Raw genomic sequence first — 23,103 nt, forward strand, 5'->3', positions numbered from 1 at the left:
AATTCTAATTCATTTTGCCAGCACAGAACCCATAAATACCAAACTGAGTACATTACATATTTTGTACCAGTTACGATATAATTTTTTAAAATCAAAATAAAATAAAAAAAACGAAAACATTGCATTCATTTTTTACATGTTCTATTACAGTATATTATTTTAATCTAAAGGATCATTACATTTGTCAGATAATAATAATAATAATAATAATAATAATAATATAAGTTTCATTTTACTAAAAACATATTTCTACATGATATATAAATGTAAAGGTGTCACTCTTCATATAAATAATAAAACTAAATGATTAGCATTACACCTTAATTCCACTGCACTACTTTATAAAAAATAATAATAACAATAATATAAAAATGCTATTAAAATATAGTTTTATACTATATACAATATAATAAAGAATAACTTGATTGTAGATAAATGTGATTTTCAGATGAGACCAAAACCTGACAAAATATATTAAATGACTTACAGAGCTCTTTTGGAGGTTTTGATGACTGCTGATAATCTAATGAGACACTCGTCTGATTTCTTGAATTTCTGAAGCTCAAACTCCTCCATCTCCTCCTCTGATGTTAACAACACAAAGGCCACAGCAGACCACTGGGCAGGAGAAAGATCAACAGATGAGAGACTTCCTTCTCTAAGGTGAGTCTGAATCTCTTTCACCAGAGTTTGGTCATTCAGTTCATTCAGACAGTAGAACAGATTGATGGATCTCTCTGGAGACAGATTAGCTTCTAATTTCTGCTTGATGTATTGGGCTATTTCCTTTTTGATCTGATCATTGCAGCCTTCCTGTGTCAACAGTCCTCCTAAGAGAAGTCTATTGGACTGGAGTGACAGACCGAGAAGGAAGCGAAGGAAAAGGTCCAGGTGTCCGCTGTCACTCTCAAGTGCCTTGTCCACTGCAGTCTTGAGCAAATCAATCATGGTTTCAGTTGTTTTCTGTTCTATAGACTCATGAACAAACACACTTTTATTGTGTATGTCTAGAAACAGATGTGCATAAAGGGCTGCAATAAACTCTTGAATGCTCAAGTGAACAAAGCAGTACATGGTACCAAGAATGATCCCTGTTTCCTCCTTAAAGATCTGGGTACACATGCCTGAATACACTGATGCCATGTAGACATCAATACCACAGGCTTCCAGATCTGTGTCATAGAAGATCAAGTTGTTTCTTTCCAGCTGATCAAATGCCAGTTTCCCCAGTGAAAGCATGGCTTCTTTATCCCAGGAAACATTTGGTGTGTATTGTCCATCATATTTTCGTCTGCTCTGCTGGATCTGAAAGCGGAGAAAGTGTGTGTACATTTGTGTCAGAGTCTTAGGAGTGTCTATAGTGTTTGATTCCTGCAGTGTTTTGGAGGCGTCATCAGCCTGATTGATTTGCTGATTATTATCTGTTTTAATTTCCAAAATGTTCTGGAGAACAGTGGATGAAATCCAGCAGAAGACTGGGATGTGGCACATGATAAATAGACTCTTTGATTTTTTTACATGATTAAGTATTTCTTTTGACAGATTGTCATCTAAGAATCTTTTTTTGAAATACTCCTCCTTTTGTGCATCATTGAATCCTCGTATCTCTGTCAGCCGATCGATACAGTCAGGAGGAATCTTACTGGCAGCTGCTGGTCTGGTGGTGATCCAGATGAGAGCAGAAGGAAGTAGATTTCCCTTGATGAGGTTTGTTAGGAGAACATCTAGAGAGGCTGGTGATGATACATCACACCGTGTTTCATTACCATCGAAGTTCAGAGGAAGTCGACATTCATCCAATCCATCAAGGATGAACATGACTTTAAAATTATTTCTTCTTGTAAGGTTCAATCCTTTTATTTCTGGGAAAAACTGATTTACAAGGTCTGTCAAACTTTGTTTTTCTTTTTCCATTAAGTTAATCTCTCTGAATGGAAGAGGAAATATGAAGCTGATATCTTGATTTTCTTTTTCTTCAGCCCAATCCAGAACAAACTTCTGCACAGAGACTGATTTTCCGATACCAGCAACTCCTTTTGTCATTACAGTTCTGATCTGCTTGTCTTGTTCAGGTGCTTCAAACAAATTTTTGCACTCAATCGGTATCTCTTGAGATTCATGACGCCTAGAAGCCACTTCAATCTGTCTTATCTCATGTTCAGTATTGACCTGTTCACTACAACCCTGAGTGATATAGAGATCTGTGTAGATGTTATTCAGAAGTATAGAGTCCCCTTGCTTTGCAATTCCTTCAAACACACATTGATACTTCTTCTTTAAACCACATTTCAGCTGATGAATGAAGACCAGATTGTCTAAACACAGAAGGAAAAGTTTTAGTCTTAATTTTATCTCATAGGTGTATCTCATAAGTTGTTGTCTCTGTGTACTGGAAGCTTATGTCACTAAAACAAATTCCTTGTATGCGTAAGCATACTTGGCAATAAAGCTCTTTCTGATTCTGATTCTTCTGATTCTTCTGACTGCTACAGTACTTAGCCTCTTATTTCCTATGTTCCTAATTTCAAGACTTGACAAGTACCGATACATTTTTCATTATGTCATGATATGGGAAACCATGTAATTCAATAGGGTGTCCTAACTTCTTCACATTATATTTGTTTCTTATAAATATGAAACAAATAATGTAAATGTGTTTTCTTACCTGGAAGATCCATAGGAGATCATTGACATTGCTGTGGTCCCTGTAAGTCTGGAAATCTGAATCTAATGTTTCAAACTGAAGCCTGTTAGCAAATTCGATAAAATTAAATTGAATACTGCACTTCCATGCAAAAACATTACAGAAATCTCTTGTAATCATTTAGCAAAAAAAAACAAAAAACAAAAAAAAAAAACTTTATTTTAAATGTTAAATATTTATTTGATCAAAAATACAGAAAAAAAACAGTAATCTTTCAAAATGTTATTATAATATAAAAAATAATGGTTCTATTTAAACATTTTAAAATATAATTTATTTCTGTGATGCAAAGTTGAATTTCCATTAGCCATTACTCCAGTCTAAAGTGTCACATGGTCCTTCAGAAATCATTCTAATATGCTGATTTATTATTAAAATGTTCAATGTTGGCAACAGTTGTGCCGCCAAATTTGTATTATATTATTATTTTATTTATTTATTTTTTTAAACTGCTGTGCTTTTTTTAAGGATTCTTTGATGAACAGCATTTATTCAAAATATGAATCTTTTCTGACAAAATAAATCTCTGATATCACTTCTTATCAATTTATTACTGTCACAGTGTCTGGTCTGTGTATCCCTGGGTGTCCACTATTGGTCTCACTTCCCCATAGAGTCACCCCACTGCAGGCACTACATTTCCCTCAAGCCTTTGTCCCATTCATCACTGTTAATTGCACACCTGTTAATGGCACTCAGCTGTCCCCACTTTCATCGTTTTCACCTGTCCATATATACCCGGTCTGTTTCTATCTGTTTCATGGTGTCCTTGTTTTATGTCACCCTGCTTTCTAGTGTTCTTTAGTTTTTTTCGTGTTTCTTGTTTTGGACTGCTTTTGGTAATATTGACCTCTTGCCTGTCTGGAACACGATTTTTGGATTCTCCCTAATAAACACTGCAATTGGATCTCTCTGTTTGTGTGTACGTTCGTGACAATTACATCCTTGCTGAATAAACATTTTAAATTCTTAAATTCTTAAATTCTTTTTAAACTTTTTATTCATGAAACAATCCTGAAAAAGTATCACATTTAAAAAAAAAAATATTAAGCAGCACAACAGTTTCTAGCACTGATAATAAATCGTCATATGAGAACAATTTCTGAATCTTGTGACACTGAAGACTGGGATAAATGACACAAAAATTTTGCTTTGCATTACAGGAATAAATTTGATGTTAATGTTAAAATAGAAAAAAAAAAAGTATTTTACATCGTAATGATATTTCACAATATCACATTTTTTCCTTTATTTTGATCAAATAAACGCAGCCTTGAAAAGCATAAGAAACTCCTTTAAAAAACAATAAACATCGTTCTGATCCAAAACTCCTGAAATGGAAAAGGTGTCAATGGATGATAAGTTCATTAAGCAGAGGGAAAAGGAGTCTGGGATGTAGTGGCATGGACATGGGATGGAGTGCCCTCTAGGGGAGTTCGTGGGAACTGCTAGCAAACGTAAATATGTGTGACCAAAATTAAGAAGCACATAAAATACCTTTTTTTGGATGATGTTTTTTTGTCTCTTAAGTTTGGTCCAAGACTTTTTGAACAGTCACTCTTCACAAACACAGAGCTGAACACATGCGAGCCTGATCTTACACTTATCACACAAACAAAAACAAACAAAAAACATTAACAACACAACAACAAAAACACTTTAATATAGGAGGTTTTTCTGTATCTGAAACACATCTACCTCTAATTCTACACAGAAATATGTGCACTCAGCTGTACAAAGTTCTGTAACCGTTCTTCAATTAAATTAAGTAGTCATTTTGTAATGTCTGTTAATAACACTGAATTTTATTTTGTTATTGCGACCCCCCACCACCACCACCACCATATATAGACTCAGTCTTACCTCTGTTTCTCTGAGAGACTCATCTCAGACAGAGAGTCCTTTCTTCGCTCTTTTGACATACTGCAGCTGAACAGCTTAGGTTTGAAGATAGAGATGACCACGTTACTGAGATGAATAACAGGGCAGTTATTCAAATAAATACTGAAAAAGTTTGTAAAAACAACATATTACATATATAATAAACTAAATAAAGTGGGTTCGAAAACAAACCAACTGAATAACAAAATGGTCTTAATTACTTCAGATCATTTTATGAGTTTTGGCTCTAAATATAAATTTGCTAGGGAAAAGAAATTTACACTGCTTAAAACTTTGAGTGGAAAAAACTGAACAATTTTCTGCATTGCAGTTTGTATAATTTTATAGTCAAATATATATATATATATATATATATTTATTATTAAGTGCTGAAACATTTCTTATTTGATCATTACTCACAGTATATTTCATATATATTTCACATAACTTCATATAATTTCATAACTTCCCAATACTCCTTAAATAACTGATCAATTAAAAGTAACCTGAAGTACATAAATTAGCACCCAAATGCTAGGCTTTATCTGTAAAGGTCTGTTTTAAAAATACTTTCTATTTTGCATCAAAAAGTGCAAATGTGACCCATTCTCAATTAACTTGTTTCAATAAACATGTTTATGTCCTTCTAAAGAGTTCAATAATTTCCATAAGCTCCTTAGTCTGGTCAAACTTTAAGCCCTATACAGGTTTTTTTTTTTTTAAATGCCTACATCAGTTTTTGAAACCATGGCGGCATGCATTTCTCAAAACTCTACACACAACGTGTAAAACATCACACATCTTGCAAAAGCAAAAACTTCTTAAAAAAAAAATAGTATTTTTGCATAGTAACTTACACACAAACATAAACTAATTAGCCACATACATGCCAAACTACACACACATGTGAAAAATGTAAAACACTACTCTTGTGTGTCTTTTGCTTGTTCAGAATGTAATGGAGTTTGTCATAGCACTCATATACAGTATACATCCATATGTACACTGTATATACAGTATTTATGTACAGCTGATGAATTTTACACAGTTATGCAACTGAATTGAATCAATACTGAACTGACTCGAGGTATATAATGACACTATTGACTTTTTAGAGCTGCATTTACAGCAGAAGTTGAATTTGATATTTGCTGTGTGAAACAACTAGTATAAAAGCACTTTAGAAATAAAGTTGACTTTATGACTTGGCTTGTACGCATATTCTGTTTACTATGGATGGATGGCTAGATTTCTCAAAACACTGAGTTTTGATTTCTAAGTGAATAAATTCAAGTGTTTTCACACCTGATCACTATGTGTAGGTCATCAGTAAATGAGTGTGGCATTTAGATAGCAGTGCTTCCCAAGTGAAACAAAAGAGCTGTTAGTTTTAAGTGATGTGTGTAATGTAGATAACTGAGTTTAGAGTTTTGCAAAAAAAGTTTGTTTTACAGCAGCAAACTAAGTTTAAAGCATGTAATGTGCGTCTAGTTTTGCAGACTTGGTCTAAAGATTAGGTATATGACCGAATAGTTTCACTATGTGGGCATCAAGTATCAATTTTAGTGTCTAAGCATTTAAAACAAAACAAAAATCTGTAACAAATCATGTTTGCATACAGTATGAAATCCCTACACTCTGTTCCAAATTATTATGCAAGTGACAATGTATCAGTAGGATTTTAAAAACATTTACATTTTAGTTTTTCAAAGAAAGAGTTTATTTCTTGTATTTATTATATACAGTAATTGCCATTAATCTCAGGCATGTTTGTTCAATAGCTTGCTAGGTCTGGAAAAATGGTCTGGTAAATGGAAAAACGACTTAATATTACCTTAATATTATACTATTTACATTATATACCTAGCAACCTAACATTGTTAAGCAAGTCACAGTTCTCATGCAATACAGGGAAGAAGAAGAAAGATCTTTCAAAAGATGACAACCATATCATTTTGCAACAACATCTTGTGACAGTTCCCATTTACCAAAGAAGACATGCAACTATTTAACAGCCTGTCTGAGATAGATACCAGTTATCTAAAAAGATATGAGAAATAAAACAAACGCTCTTTTTACAGAAATTCTACTCATATGTGACTTGCATATTAATTTGGAACATAGTGTATTTTACTCCCCCAAATACCTTAACTGTCCTTTATGCTCGCTGTATGTCAGTGCACGTCATCAACACGGGCCGAAAACAACACGCCACAGCATAAATTATGAACACTGTTCCGGGTGTGTGTACACTGCTGTGTGTGCGTGTTCACAGTGTGTGTGTGCAATTTGCATGGGCTAAATGGAGAGCACAAATGACTGAGTATGCATCACCATACTTGACTATATGTCACTTCACTTTCACTTTCAGATTGTTTCAGTAAACCTGTTTTTAATGCAACCTTTATAAGGTGGCTGCTGTTTTTGGTTCTTTTTTTCTGACTGTTACAACTTACCCTGGCATGTAACCTTCCCTGTCAGTGGGGTAGACTGTAACAAAGGCACTCCATGTATTTGACATCAACTTATAAGGGCTTTGATATTCTTGCAGAGGTTTATATTGGTACATGTTGTAGTGAACAAATGTGGGTGCTTTGTATAAAAGATTCATAACTCTTGCGCAAAAATTCAGTGAGTTACAGATGTTGAAACAAAAAGTGTTACCATACCCGGTCTCTCTATATACTTTAAACAGTGTTTGACTCTGGCTATTTCAGGAACAGGCATACATATTATAAATTAACATTTAAACCACACTTAAATGAAATCAGTTCATAATTCCCCCAAACAAATGTAATCACAGACGTATTCAAACTTGCAGTAGTTCAGATGGTCGTGTGCAGCAGGAACAGAAACTTCTTTGAAACACTTTCGATTTGTGATCGCTCACTGTGAGTGTCACATTCATGATTCCATCTCAAAATCAAAACCCAGTTTAAATGTTTAGACTGGCCATTTCAATATCCTTTGCTTGATTTGAATGTCTTTCATTGTTTAGCTCACAATTTTTTATTCCAATTCGCATCTAACCGTTAGGAAATTATGCTTATGTAATAGTAGGCTATTATTTCTTCAACAAGCCTTTGCTTATTTGTTCATTACAGCCACTTTATTATTTTTTATGTATTTAAGATAAAACCATCAAAGTGTAAATCCAGTGCCCATACCTGTTTTTTGTTTTGTTTTGTTTTTTAGTTTCAACAGCATCCACCAGTGACGTTTATGCAGTGTTCACCGTCTGTGCTGTAAGGAAAAATTCAGAGTAGAAAATTAGTGTTTGACAGAAAATTTAAACAATACAAATAAATATAGCCGATTACACTAAAATCAGCAGATTAGGTATCCTACCGGCTTTACATCATTTGTTTGTTTTATATACAATACACCGTTTCTCGTATGTGTCAGAGAGACTATACAAGGACCTGTGACTCCTACTGAGTCACTGTAAAGAAGAAACGCATGCTGTTGAGTGAACGGGTGATAAATGAAAGGGACCAAAAAAAAAAAAAAAAGACCTCTATATTTAACCCTTTAAACCCGCAAGAAAAAAATTCTAAATCACATTACTAAGCAACCCCTGAATGGAATAACACAGGTATAATTTTAAACCTTAGAATCTCTGCCTTTTTAATAAATGTAATTATATCAGCAAAAAATATAATAATAATAATAATAATAATAACTAGATAAAAAAGTTTGTTAAGACAAACTTTAAGTTGGCTTGAGAAAGCCTAGCGTGAAAGTTTTAAGCAGTTGTTGCCTGACTAGAGAGTTTGAAAAAGTTTGAAAAGTTAAAAAATTATACACACTCAAATTAACTGGTATGGCTATAACCATATAACCAAAACGAGTCAGAAAACTGATATAAGAGGTTGAAATCAGATCAAACCCATGATTAAGCTCTGATAAAACATTTCTGCTCATTTTTGTTACTTTTTTTTTTTTTTTTTTTTTAAGAATTGTAATGTTTTGTGTAACAAAATGGTTTCTCTGTGTTTGGGTTTGACTGTAGTAATAATAATTCAAAAACTGATTCTTCAAATCAACATTTCAAACCAAAATAAATCTAAACCTTTACAAAATGTTGTCTTTGAGAATGTCAACATACATATACATAACCACAACTTAAAATAAAAATAATATTAATAATTGTATTTGTGTCTAAAAACAATTTACAGGCCTTTTATATAGAGATATATCAATATTTCAATGGGCAGAAATTAATCATGATTATTGCATAAATATTAATTAGTGCCATGATGTTACCATGATGTTATAAAATATAATATAATACAAAAAAAAAAGAAAAAAAAAAAATATTACATTGATTTAAGCTGGGCGGGGGGAAAAAAAGGTAAAATTTCAGGTCTCCGGTCACTTTCGACTGTGAAGATCACAAGTGTGATTCCCAAATGAGGAGCACCAGAGGGTTACAAATAATTAGGCATCATTATAAAACTTAGAAATTCAGCTTTCGATTGCATCCAACCATTTTCATCAACTAACCAGTGCTGCCTGGTTCCTCTAAGCCGGAATGTAAACCGGCTAAGAAATAAAGAATAAGTTTTTTTTTTTTTTAAATATAAACCTTAATCAAACACAAAATATGTGTCATTTGAAAACTTGGAGTCTGACCTTTACAATGCATGTGGCCACTTTGATTAACTCCTAAATAGTGCTAGTTATTTGCAGATAAAAATAAAAATACTATTTTTTTTATGTCAGAAACATCATACAGCTCAGATAGCCATGTGTCACACGTCATTTCAAAGATCTCATGGAGTAGAACTAAAACTTAGACTAAACTCGAGTGAGGCATTACTTCAAATTCAAAACAACCATTTCAAATCTGTAAAGGGCTAAGAGAAAGGCTACCTTGGTTCAAAATGCTGTAACTTTTGATTACTTCAAGATATCAACACAACATTTTATTCACAGCACACATGTTGGGGAACATCACCAAAAAAGTATTTTTTTCTCCTACCTTATTTCTTTTATGAGAAATTGAACATCAAATAAGAATATTAAAGATTTCCCTTGACCACACCAATTTATCTTACATTGTATCACCTATTTCTCAGCATGAGCATATTCAAATGCAAATCTTTTCCCCATAAACAAATTTCTATCAGAAATGAGAGTGACTTTCCATGTTTAAAGCATGTTGGATCAGCATTGAATTTTTGATTAAATCTGATAGCACATGTGTGAAGACAGTGATATTGAGCTAATGTTGATTTGTTGTTGTTCACAAGATCATGAAAGTATATCTCTGTGGAATGCTAGTCACACTTTATTCATAGCCCATGACTTACATCCATTACTCAATGCTTGCCATGTTCTTCAGTGAAACAAGATCAGGACGGACAAATGAGAAGCAGCCTCCTAACACTGTTGACATTGTTTATTCATTGAGTTGAAAGCTTATAAGAAAAATGGCTCTAAACAGTAACAGAAAAGGGTTCTTCAGCTTGTAACAATAGCAGAACCCTTTTTTTAGGCTTCCATAAAGAACCATGCTTTGAAAGTGCTTGAGGGTGTTATAAATAACCTTTTTAATGATAGTTCACTCACATTATAAATTAGTATCATCAATGTTATTTTTATATATTGTTTCTTAATATTGCTTTTATCTGTTGGTCATAAAACTATAAAAAAAAAAAAGAGTAAAGAATGCACTTGTTTAGAAACCAGTTACAGTTAAGTGTGAATAGTGTACTTTCACGTCTATGTTCAAAAATGGGGGTGACAGTTAAAAGGTTAAATTTGTATTTTAATTTAAGTGTAGCACAATCTGCTGCCCTCTGATTTGATGCTGTCCTGTGCCTTCTGTCCTGCTCCCCAATTACTGCTTTATCAGGTAGGCTAATCATTCATTTTCCTCAATCAATTTTACATTTCAGGAATGTAACTGATCTCCATTCAGTTTAGCCAATACCTTTCTTTCAGTGCTTGAATACTGCAACATTCAGTCGAGGTTCACAGGTTTTCAGCTTCTAAACAACAGCAACATGCCTATGTGTTGATAAGATTCCTGTTCAAATGAGGATCACAGGTTTCATGCCTCTTAAAATCAGCAACATGCAGATGAGTTTCCTATTCAGACGAAGTTCTCTGCCTCTGGAAAACAGAAACATGCAGACGAAGCAGGTTTCATTCTGTTTGTGATGCCAATAATGTTAAATCATGAATGAGGTGACACCAAGAACGCTGGTCATGGAATGAAGAGACAGGGATTCCAGGGTGCAGATAAAGAGTCCTTTATTAATGCCACTTTCTAGTCAAGTGTCAAATGAGAAGTGGCCCATGAGAAGAGACGAAGTGGTCTAGAACACAGAAATCACTACTACATATATCTCCCTCTCTGTTTGCTCAAGCATTAGAATACTTCCCAGTTCCTGACTGCACCATGTACTTATTGATCAGTTTTTACAAACCGTGTTTCGTCGCAATGTTGTCCTAGCGAGAGAAAAAACAAACACATATACTATGAACAAGTAACAATAATATTTGTAATAACATAGGTTTATTGACTAAGTAAATATAATTCCTTAATTTACGTTAGTATAGAAACCTCTGCTGTCTCAGATGACAAAATAAACCCCATTCACACTACCAGCGACACACAGCAACAGAGCAACATGAGCCCATTCATTTTCAATGGAGAGCTGGCGACTTGTGGCGACACAAGCGTCAGTGACCATTGGCGAAGGAATGTGAGCATCAAGCGATGCAAGTCAAGCGACAAAAGTTCTGAATTCTTCAACTTTATGCAAATAAGCAGCGATTTTCGCGAGCGACAACCAATGGGAGTGAAGTCCGTGTTACAGGGTAACTAGGCAACCTGTAGTGGGAACGCCCAGTAGCGACCTCAATTGTCAGCCACAAGCGACAAGAAGTGAAAAAGTCACTGGTGGTGTGAATGGGTAGTCCTGTATTCCCAACGTAGATTCTCGTATATTCTAGGCAATTTGCAACTTCAACTCTAGATGCTGCTAAAATTTACACACTTCAACTTTACTTCAAATTAAAAAATTCATGCAATTGTTTATAAAATGTAAGAAAAAATTGATATATGCAAAACAAATGTAACATTTTGTATAAAATTATGGTATAAAAAAAAATTTAAAAAGTTCTTTGAATCTATGTATATGTAGCCCACAATAATAACATTTTTATTTTTGACTTTCAGTTTGTATCATTTGATGTCATTATTAGCAATTATGAGCAATTTTTTTAATTGCTTCATTATGGATGAGTTAAATCCAAACATTAAGATGTAGACAGAATACTAAACTAACAATAAAATTAAACATTACTCACGTGTGCAGGTATGAAAGTGAAAGTGATGTGACATACAGCCAAGTATGGTGACCCATACTCAGAATTGGTGCTCTGCATTTAACCCATCCATGTGCACACCCAGCAGTAAACACACACAAACACACCGTGAACACACACCTGAAGCAGTGGGCAAACATTCATGCCACGACTTCCCCCTGTATGTTTCTATTAATACTGCATTATTTCTGAGCCTTTGCCACCTGAAAACTTTCGATTTGTTCAACAGCATAAAATCTCACTAAAATGACCACCACACATACTGATTTCTTACAGTACTAAATGGAGAACCTTCTAGAAATTCCTCATCTGACGGTGACTTTTCTTGTTCTGTTGATTCCACAGGATCCTCTTGAGCTTTAGTCAAGGATGTTAACCACCCACCAAAACTACCAATGTAGTTCACACCAGCTCTCCAGCTGAGCAAATGCTCTTTCTCCAGACTGTAAAGAGGAACCAGAAGAGAACAAAGGTGTCGAGTAGAACAAGTTTGAAATAGTTACTATATTTCAGTTACTTTGAGTACAAAGTAGACTGTAACAAAGATTATGTTTCTGTGATCATTTTAGTTATTGATTTTAAACTACTTGACGCACACATTTTAAAACAATATTTGTTTGAAATATAATACATTTAAAACTATTTACATGTTTGTTTGTGTTAGTGTGACTGTGACAAAAGGCCATTTACTCACCTCAGTTCACAGTTTGAGTCTTGTAGCACATCAATGATCTGCTGTTTTGAGTCTCCTATTTTATTGTTACTCAGATCAAGCTCTTTTAAAAACCGAAGAAGTTTTGTTTTAACCAAAGTCTGAGCCAAACAAGCAACATCTGTAATGCCACAGTCATTTAGGCTAGAAAGACAGACAGAGAAAAAAAAATAATACTTTCACCCATAGGGCACAGTTATTATCAGTGCATTTGCACTGTTGCTTCGGGAATGCATGTGTCACTCCCAGACAGTCAGTGAACCGCTGTGAGTGAAGGAGACAGACTGAATAAAAATGCAGTTCATTTTCTGACAGTAGATGGTGCTCATTGAACAGCATTTTCCCCCGAAAACCCCCATAAACAAAATAGACTGCACTTTCTGTTTCTTCATGGAGAAGAAAGGAAGTCAAACTATATTTACTGTTTTCAAATAGCCATTCAGCTTTTTAGTATTCTCTATGATTTTTAATGAACAACACTAAATACAAACATTTATTTTTATTTATGTTTTTTCATTTTAATTTGGAATAAAACATACCATAAAATATATATTATAATATTGAACTTTATAACTGTTGTTTTGCACTTCAATCTATTTGAGACATTAAATTAATACCATTGTGTGTACTGTTTTAATGCCTTTTTAAACTCAATAATATGTTTATGGTTTTTTATATATATAACAATATTACTTGTGTTATTAACCTTGTAAAGCCTGTAATAAGAGTCGGATTTGTTTGTTTTTACCCTTTAGACAAAATATCAAAGAAAAACATTGTATGGCTCATATAAATTAATATGTTATATTGAGAATATGGGGCTCATACTTGAGGAGGAAAAAACACCTCAATTTTTTTCCAAACTGGGTAAAAACACTTGATCATTTGCAATTTGGTGCAGTTATTTATGGTCAAAACATAAGATGAAATTCTCACAAAACTCTTCAAAATCCAGATTCTTAATTTTGCTTGTAAGTACACCAGGCTGACGCATTTACTTTTTAAAATACACACAATTTTCTAATGGGGGAGCATGCCCCCAAAGCCCCTCAGAGGGTCCAAATCCCATACCTGTATGGTTTCACACAATCCTGTGGGAAACACTGAATTCCCCACATTAATGTTGCACTGATCTTAAACCTAACAGCGAAATTCACAGCATTATAATTGGCTGATACATTTACTGTTTGTGCACTCTGTGGCCTCTGCCATTTTTTTAAAGTGTCTACAACTTATACATTTTTTCATGACTGTTAGTGATGTTACTGTTACTGAGGTTCTTTGTGCCATAGCGCACATTTAAAGCTAATCGGTAATGAAATTATCACTTTCCATATGTTTGGTACCTGTCAGGTGATTATTTTACACCCTGCTTCCATCAAACCACAAAACACAACAGGGATTTTCCACAAATATAATGTGAAGTCAGACTCTTTGTGATATATTGAGTAGAAGCGTTCTAGTTCAATTGCATTGTTGAAATGTTTTTATGCATTTTCTTTCTTGTATGTGAGTGTCACCGACCTCAATCTCTCCAGTTCACAGTGTGAACTATTCAGTATGTCACACAGGATCTGCACTCCTTTGTTTTCTATTTTATTTCCACTCAGGTCCAGCTCTCTCAGGTGTGATGGGTTTGAACATAGAGCTGAAGTCAGGATGAGACAATGTTTCTCTGTAATTCTGCATCCACACAGACTGAAGACAAGACAAAAGACAATGAATCAGATCCATGTAAGGTTTATGTGTGAGTTAAATATATCTTGACTAAATGTCATATACTGTAGCACACTACACCAGCAAAACATGAAAACATAATTATAGAACCATACAGAACAATTTTTATTCCCTTTTTTTCCCTTTTTTCTCTTTTCATAAAACTATTCCTAGCTATAGGATTAGCACTAGATCAGTAGCACTTTATTTTACACTCCTGTTCCTCATATACATATAATACTACTACAATAACAAGGTAATAATTAGGTACTAACCCTGAACCTCCCCCAAAACCTAACCCTACCCCATGTAGTTACCTTATATTACAGTACTTTCTTAGGTAATTACAGTGAAAAAGCATGTAAGTTCATGTACTGTAAAATAAAGGGCGACCATTCTTTCATTTCATCCCATTCAACTCCCACACATGTAGTGGAATGAAAATAAAGCTCAACTTGACTTGACTTGCTTGGAATGAACACGTCATTTTTGCTTGGTTGGAACAGCAGCAATGATAACTTTTCTCTATTTGCTTCTCTGCTTCTGCCACAGGACTGGCATCCCAAGGTAACACGGAATTACAGAGGCTTCAGAGTTTACGAAGATCTGATGCCAACCCCTCAGTGGACCTCAGATGATGCCAACCCTCAAACAACGTACAAAACTACCAAACTTTGCTATAAGACTGATCACAGCATAAAATCATTGCTGTTGATAGTTTTTACTGTCCGTCTGAGTACATTTTATTAACTAATTGCATGATTTGACTGTACATTTCTGCCGTATGGACATTACCTTGACACAGTCACCATAATCATAAAATAAGCTACACCTAAATATAATGTAGAAACTTTAATTGTCTGCAAAGCTGCATTGCAACAATTTAAATCGTCAAAAGCACTATAAAAATAAACGTGAATTGAACTTCATTTCATTTACAAAATATATTAAGTAAAGAAAGCGAAGTAGAGTTAAATTTACCGCATGCCGGTGTAGTTTGTTAATGTTGCTTTTAAAAATCATGGTAGGCTGTCTCTACTTTGCTAAGTAAACCTCCAGACACATGCATTTCATTTCCTCATTTCATTTTAGATTTCATGAAAAGCACCATCGGTGTTACAGCAACTATTTAACTCTGTCTGATTAGAGACAGCAAGTTTTTGTAGTGTAATGATACTAACTGTAGATTTTTCAGCTTGGATTGCGAACTGCTCAACAGAAAACCAAGGTTTTCAACTCCAGAGTCTCCTAGTTGATTCACACTGAGATTCAGCTCTCTCAGATGTGATGGGTTTGATTTCAGAGCTGAAGTCAAGATTAGACACTGTTTCTCTGTAATACTGCATCTGCACAAACTGAAGACAAGAGAAAATACCATGTTAAGTTCATTTTAGAGTTAGATGCATCATGAATAAACACCATACTGTCAGTAATATTCCACCAAAAACCTGGAAACTTAAATATTGAACCATAAACCAAGACAGAAGCATAACTAGTACTTGAGGAAACTAGTTACAACCCAAGTCTGGAAGTAGGAGAGAGAGGCGGGCGGGATCAAGAAGGGTCCCCAAGCTACAATTAGAACTCAGGACACCCATAGCGCAACAGCGATGTGTGTCGGCGTGCTGCCCACAAGGCTATCAGAGCCGACAGCATAATACACTTTAATCACACTATAACTGTTGTACATTATACTTACTCTAGCTTTTCCAGCTTGCATTGTGGATTCATCAGTATATCACAGAGGTGTGTTGCTCCCAACTGGCCAAGTTCATTCCCACTCAAGGCTAGCTCTCTCAGATGTGATGTCTTTGATTTCAGAGCTGAAGTCAGAGCTGAACAATCTTCAGCTTTTATAGCACAGTACCTTAACCTGCATTCAGAGAAATGAGACAAATAAAAGTTTCATTATGTTTCATTAAAATATCAAAATACAATTTCTTTGTTGTACATAAATGTTCCTCACCTCAATCTTTCCAGTTTAAATTGTGAATCCTTCAGTATATCATACAATTTATTCACTCTTTTGTGTTTAAGTTCATTTCCACTCAGGTCCAGTTCTCTCAGGTGTGATGGGTTTGATCTCAGAGCTGAAGTCAGGAAGACACACTGCTTCTCTTTAATACTGCATTTACACAGTCTGAAGACAAAAACAGAAAGGAAAATGGTTCAGATCTTTGACGGCCATCTCATGAAAAAGAGCAACAGAAGACAATGTACAGTCTTCAACGTAGTTGAACTGTTTAAGTCTGAATGCAAGAAGCAGTTGTTTACTTCTCATTCATTTAAAAAATAAATAAATAAAAAACTACAGACATCAATTACTTTTTTGGTCATATATTTCTGCAGAACATGTACACAAATTCAATTTTTTCCTATTTAAAAACCCATTAAACGTGACCAGAATAAAGTTGCAGTACAGATGTAGTCCTAGGGTTTAAATACTGTAAACTGGGCCTCTTTGACTAAACAGTGACTTTCAATCAAACTGCTGTACAGTATACTGATACTCACGCTAGTATTTCCAGCTTGCATTGTGGGTTCTTCAGTAGACTGCTAATATTTTCAATTCCAGAGTCTCCAAGTTCATTCTCACTCAGGTCCAGTTCTCTCAGGTGTGATGGGTTTGATTTCAGAGCTGAAGTCAGAGCTGAACAACCTTCATCTGTTATATCACAGCCTCTTAACCTTCATTGGGAAAAAGGAAAAGCAGAAAATAAAACAGAAGAAGCTAACTATTTATTATGTAAAAAATAAATAAAAAAAGATAGATAATTTTGACTTAAACAGATCACAGAATACTCAGGCTCTTTAGAAGATATAACTGAGTATTTTTGATAACGATATTGCATCTTTGTTTAAAAGCTTTTGAGCTTTTTATATCTGAATGTTACTGACTTCAATCTCTCCAGTTTACAGCGGGAATTAATCAGTTGTTCACATATGTGCTTCATTCCTTTGTTTTCTATTTTATTTCCAGCCAGGTCCAGCTCTCTCAGGTGTGATGGGTTTGATTTCAGAGCTGAAGTCAGGATGAAACATTGTTTCTCTTTAAAGGGTTAGTTCGCCCAAAAATGAAAATTATGTCATTAATAACTCACCCTTATGCTGTTCCAAACATGTAAGACCTCCTTTTATCTTCGGAACACAGTTTAAGATATTTTAGATTTAGTCTGAGAGCTCTCAGTCCCTCCATTGAAGCTGTGTGTACGGTATACTGTCCATGTCCAGAAAGGTAAGAGAAACATCATCAAAGTAGTCCATGTGACATCAGAGGGTCCGTTGGAATTTTCTGAAGCATCGAAAATACATTTTGGTCCAAAAATAGCAAAAACTACGACTTTATTCAGCATCGTCTTCTCTTCCGTGTCTGTGTGAGAGATAGTTCAAATCAAAGCAGTCTGGATATCCGGTTCGCGAACGATTCATTCAGTTCACCAAATCGAACTGAATCGTTTTAAACGGTTCGCGTCTCTAATGCGCATTAATCCACAAATTAATTAAGCTGTTAACTTTTTTAATGTGGCTGACACAAACCAATATCATGTACTCAAACGGTACATTGACTGAACTGCTGTGAAGAGAGAACTGAAGGTGAACACCGAGCCGAGCCAGATAACGAACAAAACATTGACTCGTTCACGAGTCAAGAACCGTTTCTGTCAGACGCGTCCGATTCGTGAACCGAGGAGCTGATGACACTGCGCATGTGTGATTCAGCGTGAAGCAGACCGACACACAGAACGTCTGAACTGAACTGATTCTTTTGGTGATTGATTCTGAACTGATTCTGTGCTAGTGTTATGGGCGTGGGTAAACCGAAGGCTTGAATCCTGGCAATCATCGCCAATGACGCCATTATGTCGAGCGCAAAAGAACTGGTGAACCGTTTTCTTCAACCGGTTTATTGAATCGAACTGTCCGAAAGAACTACTGGTGATCCGAACACCGATGCAACCGGTTCTTCACTCGTGAACGAGTCAGTCTATTGTTCGTTATCTGGCTCGGCTCGGTGTTCATCACAGCAGTTCAGTCAGATACTGTTTGAGTGCATGCATTACTCCGGGATATTGGTTTGTTTGAACTCAGAGGGAGTGTAAGCCACATTAAAAAAAGTGAACAGCTTAAGTCATTTGTGGATAAATGCGTATTAGAGATGCGAATCGTTTAAAACGATTCAGTTAGATTTGGTGAACTGAATGATTCGTTCGCGAACCGGATATCCTGTTTTGATTTGAAGTCTCTCTCACAACAGACACAGAAGAGAAGACAATGCTGAATAAAGTCATCGTTTTTGCTATTTTTGGACCAAAATGTATTTTCGATGCTTCAAAAAATTCCAACGGACCCTCTGGTGTCACATGGACTACTTTGATGATGTTTCTCTTACCTTTCTGGACATGGACAGTATACCGTACACACAGCTTCAATGGAGGGACTGAGAGCTCTCAGACTAAATCTAAAATATCTTAAACTGTGTTCCGAAGATAAAAGGAGGTCTTACATGTTTGGAACAGCATAAGGGTGAGATATTAATGACATAATTTTCATTTTTGGGCGAACTAACCCTTTAATTTGTTTCATGATCATTGTCACTCATATTTGATTGACCTAAATACTGTGCATAATTTCTTCTTCATTTTATCATAACTTGTATTAAAAAAAAAATAATCCAGAAAAAAAAATCCAACTTGCATACAGTTTGAAACCCAGATTTCAAATTCTCCACTGTTCCAAAGCCTACTGAACAGCTAGAAAAATATATAGTCTTTGCTAACCAACCTTTGACAAACTACTAATGTTGGAGAAACAAACAAAATACCTTTTGGTAGATGATGTTTTTTTCTCACTGAAGTTCGATACGCTGCCTCCTTTTGAACAGTCACTCTTCACAGACACAGAGCTGGACACATGTGAGCTTGATCTTGCACTAATGACACAAATAATTAAGAGAGAAAGAAACATTTTATGACAACAAGAAGTTCATCAATCTCATACAAAGACATTTGATGTTGCAAATGGGAGTTAACCACATTCGATCTTCAACAATGACCGTGCTTTATTATTCTCATCTTATGCCTGCATGTCTCTCTCTTTCCCTCACTTTCTGATTTTTTTCTTATTAGGCTCACCCTTTCTGAGTTCCAGTTGGTTTGGGATGCTGGCAGTCTTTATTAAACTGGCATGATTGCCAACTTCTCCGCTGCCAATCAAGTTTCAAGTTTCCCATCAGCATTTAAAAGCACACTGAAATGAAAGAGAGAGGATCCTTGATCCCCTGCTTGTTTGCCTAGTGTTGTGCTTTTGTTTGGTGACAGTTTAATCCCTACCATTTATAGTTTGCAATCTCGCTTTTATATTATTTTACTACCCCCCCCCCCCCCCCCCCCCCACACACACACAAACAAACTTTTTTTTCTCTTCCCTTTTTATTGTTGGCGTTTGCTCTGTCCAAGAGAAAGTGTATAGGTGAGATGTTACATGACTTACATAGTGCAATATGTAGGTAACTCAATGTTTAGACAGCTCAGGTAAAAAAGTGAACGTCAGCCTTTGTAATTTTGTCTGTTAGTTTGAGTAGGGAAGATTAGGGTGCTTGGAGATGAAATGTATGTTTTATTTTTTGTTTGTTGGTTTGGTTAGAAGTTGAATTATGAGTTTTTGTTTTGATTTTCATTTTCATTGGCATCACTTTGTGTCCCCTTTTCTTTTTGGTTTAATTATTTAGTTTATTGGTTTGTTAACACTTTTGTTAATATACCCTTACTTTTACTTATGTAAAATAAAACACTTTACTTGGGCATTACTTTGTTTAGTGTTGTCTCTTTCTATCACCATTACTCAAAACTGTATCATCTACTATACGTTATTAAGTCTAAGCCTAGACCAAATTTAGAGGTTGTAACATTAGGTAATTGCTGAGCCAAGTCTTGTTTTTTTGTTCTTATATTTAGTTTTTTTTTTTTTCTGCCACAATATATACTGCTTTTCCGCCAAAAAAAAAAACTATTTTTATTTACTGCATTCCTCGACTGGACTCTAAACAAGTGATTTTCCTACCAATCATATCCCTACGTGTTTAACTTAGTCTCTTCTAAACTGACTTACTCTATAGACACAAACTAGATTCAGATTCAGATTTTTATTATTATTTGTTTTTTTTAAATCTGCAGCTATGGTAGAATAACTGCATGATAGTTAGCTATTAACCCTGGTACTGGCTATAAAGCAGTCTTACCTCTGTTTCTGTGAGAGACTCATCTCAGACAGAAGCCGCGTTTCCACCGCAGGAACTTTACCCAGGAACTAGGGACTTGGTCCGGTACTTGGTGTGTTTCCACCGCAGGAACCAGGAACTAAATAAAAGTTCCAGGTAAAAAAATGCCCCCCAGAAAGTCCCTGCTGGCGAGGTGGTACTTTTTTAAAGTTCAGGAACTTTCGGGGGCGGGACTTTGGCGCTAAACATGCTGATTGGTTGAGTTCACGCAGCATTGGTTGAGTTCAACCACCATTTATTCGGATCAACATTTTCAAAATATTACTGTTATTGTATCATGAAATGTAATTTTAAAAGTATTTCAGGCGAGAATGTAGTTGTTTAAAACTCAAATCTGTTGTTTATTTATAAAGACAGCGCCTATTTAAAAATGTGTTTCGTCGATCTCTGAGACGGTGAGCTCCACGCAATCAGCGGAGCCCAGTGATCATCTATCCGCCGAGAAGCAGCCTCTCCTGGGATAGACCTTCTGATATGTGCCGCTGGCTCTGATGTGTCTTTAATGGTTAAACATAACATATAATTCAGCTGCGGGGTAAATCTAACAGGTTTTCTTTGGTCTGTATTCAATTAATCTATATCTTAAAATGAAAATAAAAAAGGCAAATTTATATAATATTTCGTTTCATTGTAATGGCTGCATATACACATTTCCCTGAACTAAGTACATTTCTGCAGCTGTTATTATGCTTAAATGAAAACCAAAGGAGGCAGTGGTATTTGATATCCTATTTCGTTTTATTGTAAATATACAGTAGGGAAAATTGCAGTAGCAAGATGAGCTGACTGAAGTTATCAAGTATAATATATATATATATATATATATATATATATATATATATAGTATATATTACGCTGCTGTTTATAGATTTACCGGACTTGTGTCGTTGTGGACATCACACTCCCCAGTCGAATGCACAAAGTCTGACCTACCGATGATGCACGTCCAAAATCAGCATACTTTTTTTTTTTTTTTTTTTAATCAGCGGTACTTTGTATTGAGAAACGCGCGCGGACCTACGTCACCAGTCATTTGCCTAATCTTCCCGGTACTTTACACCGCGGTGGAAACGCAGAAAGCAACAGGTCTGGGGGGAAAAAAGTTCCTGGGAAAAAAAGTTCCTGGTAAAAATGTTCCGGGTAATTTCGGTGGAAACGCGGCAAGAGAGATCTTTCCTCGCTGCTGAGACATACTGCAGCTGAACAGCTCAACTCTGGGATTTTTGTGTCACTGAAGACGATCAGAGGCTCATCGTGACCTGGACATGACAATGTGACATTACTGAGATGAATATCATGATAGTTCAGAGGAATACATAATGAAAAATAAGAACTAATTATGAATGTTGCGTTACCAACAAGCAATATGAAAATAAAATAGCCTATTCTACAAATATACTGCCACTTACTGTTATTAAATGGTGTTAAAATCACTTCAGAACATTCCAATCACTCCTCACAACACAGGCCTCTCTCTTTATCAGTTTTTATGAAAATTATTGCATCAGTCCTTCTCACTTTGACTATTATTTCACAATCTACTTTATTAACTTAAATCTTAACATTTGGACGTTATGGAGAAGTCGTCGGGTGCAAATGCAACCTATTTTTCTGTTGACAAGTCCGTGGTTTTACCTGTTGCCAGGGTTGTTTTTCATGTCTGCGGGTTGAAAAACAACCTCAATAACGTGATATTTAGCCACTGGAAATGCGAGTTTTGCAAGGGGAACCCCACCAAAACACATACGTGTATTTTATCCCCAGAAGCTATTGTTAAAGGGGGCCACTCGAATTGGGCTAGGGATAGTTTTGAGTACTGATTGGGTGGGTTATTTTGTGAAAACCTGGCAACCCTGATAAGAGCCCAAAACTGACGAGAAGGAATGTGGGCTAGTGATGGCAAGCAAAAGACGTGAAGATAAAGGCAGTTGGGAAAAGCTAAATTACAATTACATCAGGTTACCTCTGCCCGCAACTCTCAATATGCACAGCATGTAGCCTGTAGCACTATAGTTAAAACCCAGGTACAAGCATCCACTGTTATTTATAACATTTTCTGGCATAAATAGGCTACTACATTAATTCATAAAGAGACAGCAGTGGTTTTACAACGGGTTACATTTGAGAGATATTGTATTAGAAAATAGAGTAAATAAAGTAGCCTAAGGTGATTAGTATGATTAACATGACATGCACACACACACACACACAAAAACATATGAATACTCAAATTAAAGAATTCTGTTGTTTCAGGTTTGTATATTCTAGGTTTATGATTATCATGGTAATATACATTTTGCATTCTGCATTCTTTTTATGTTGATTTCAAGTATTTTAGTTCATACAATAATACATTTATTTCAATCATGTGTTGGAAAAAAGAAAATAGAAAGCATCACATAATTTGTAATGGATTTACTGGTTATAAGGAAAATTGTGTTGGTTTTAATGGAAACTGTAATGGTGCCTTTT

At 35.2% G+C, this 23,103-nt stretch overlaps 2 protein-coding genes and 2 long non-coding RNA genes across 5 annotated transcripts in view; all 4 read right to left on the minus strand.

The window, feature by feature from the left end:
* LOC113083015 (NLR family CARD domain-containing protein 3-like) overlaps nt 1–4,657 on the minus strand; it is an 11,954-nt gene extending 7,297 nt beyond the window's left edge. For both annotated transcript variants that reach the window (XR_003283050.1, XM_026254361.1), the window contains exons 1-3: nt 4,568–4,657; nt 4,202–4,306; nt 488–2,747 (exon numbers count right to left, since the gene is read on the minus strand). Coding sequence is in view for 1 of the 2 variants with exons in the window: in XM_026254361.1 (XP_026110146.1) it covers nt 488–2,370 (1,883 nt within the window). In the remaining variant the exon portion in view is untranslated. The remainder of the gene's footprint in view (nt 1–487; nt 2,748–4,201; nt 4,307–4,567) is intronic.
* Nucleotides 4,658–7,779: 3,122 nt separating this feature from the next.
* On the minus strand, nt 7,780–8,024 carry LOC113083020 (uncharacterized). Its single transcript, XR_003283053.1, has 2 exons — nt 7,934–8,024; nt 7,780–7,828 (listed from the first exon to the last, which is right to left on the minus strand). It is a non-coding gene; the product is annotated as an uncharacterized LOC113083020 (long non-coding RNA).
* Nucleotides 8,025–12,020: 3,996 nt separating this feature from the next.
* Nucleotides 12,021–14,296, minus strand: LOC113083018 (uncharacterized). Its single transcript, XR_003283051.1, has 3 exons — nt 14,163–14,296; nt 12,621–12,782; nt 12,021–12,369 (listed from the first exon to the last, which is right to left on the minus strand). It is a non-coding gene; the product is annotated as an uncharacterized LOC113083018 (long non-coding RNA).
* A 1,695-nt stretch (nt 14,297–15,991) lies between these two features.
* LOC113083013 (ribonuclease inhibitor-like) lies at nt 15,992–22,289 on the minus strand. The gene is made up of 6 exons (XM_026254359.1): nt 22,267–22,289; nt 19,205–19,284; nt 17,253–17,376; nt 16,869–17,042; nt 16,321–16,494; nt 15,992–16,227 (listed from the first exon to the last, which is right to left on the minus strand). The coding sequence occupies exons 1-6, from the start codon at nt 22,287–22,289 to the stop codon at nt 16,050–16,052; spliced, it is 753 nt and encodes a 250-aa protein (XP_026110144.1). The 3' UTR covers nt 15,992–16,049.
* Nucleotides 22,290–23,103: the final 814 nt, after the last annotated feature.

This window comes from Carassius auratus, unplaced genomic scaffold (assembly GCF_003368295.1).
Source record: "Carassius auratus strain Wakin unplaced genomic scaffold, ASM336829v1 scaf_tig00037267, whole genome shotgun sequence".
In the NCBI taxonomy this organism is placed as follows: domain Eukaryota; kingdom Metazoa; phylum Chordata; class Actinopteri; order Cypriniformes; family Cyprinidae; genus Carassius; species Carassius auratus.

What these genes read in the sequence shown, in the direction of transcription:
- LOC113083013 (XM_026254359.1), bottom strand. Translation starts at nt 22,289, where the DNA reads ATGAAAAACAACCCTGGCAACAG. An exon ending in AGGCAGCGTATCGAACTTCA is followed by an intron (nt 17,377 to 19,204) that starts GTGAGAAAAAAA and finishes TCCTGACTTCAG; the next exon opens with CTCTGAAATCAAACCCATCA. An exon ending in TGTAAACTGGAGAGATTGAA is followed by an intron (nt 17,043 to 17,252) that starts GTCAGTAACATT and finishes TTCCCAATGAAG; the next exon opens with GTTAAGAGGCTGTGATATAA.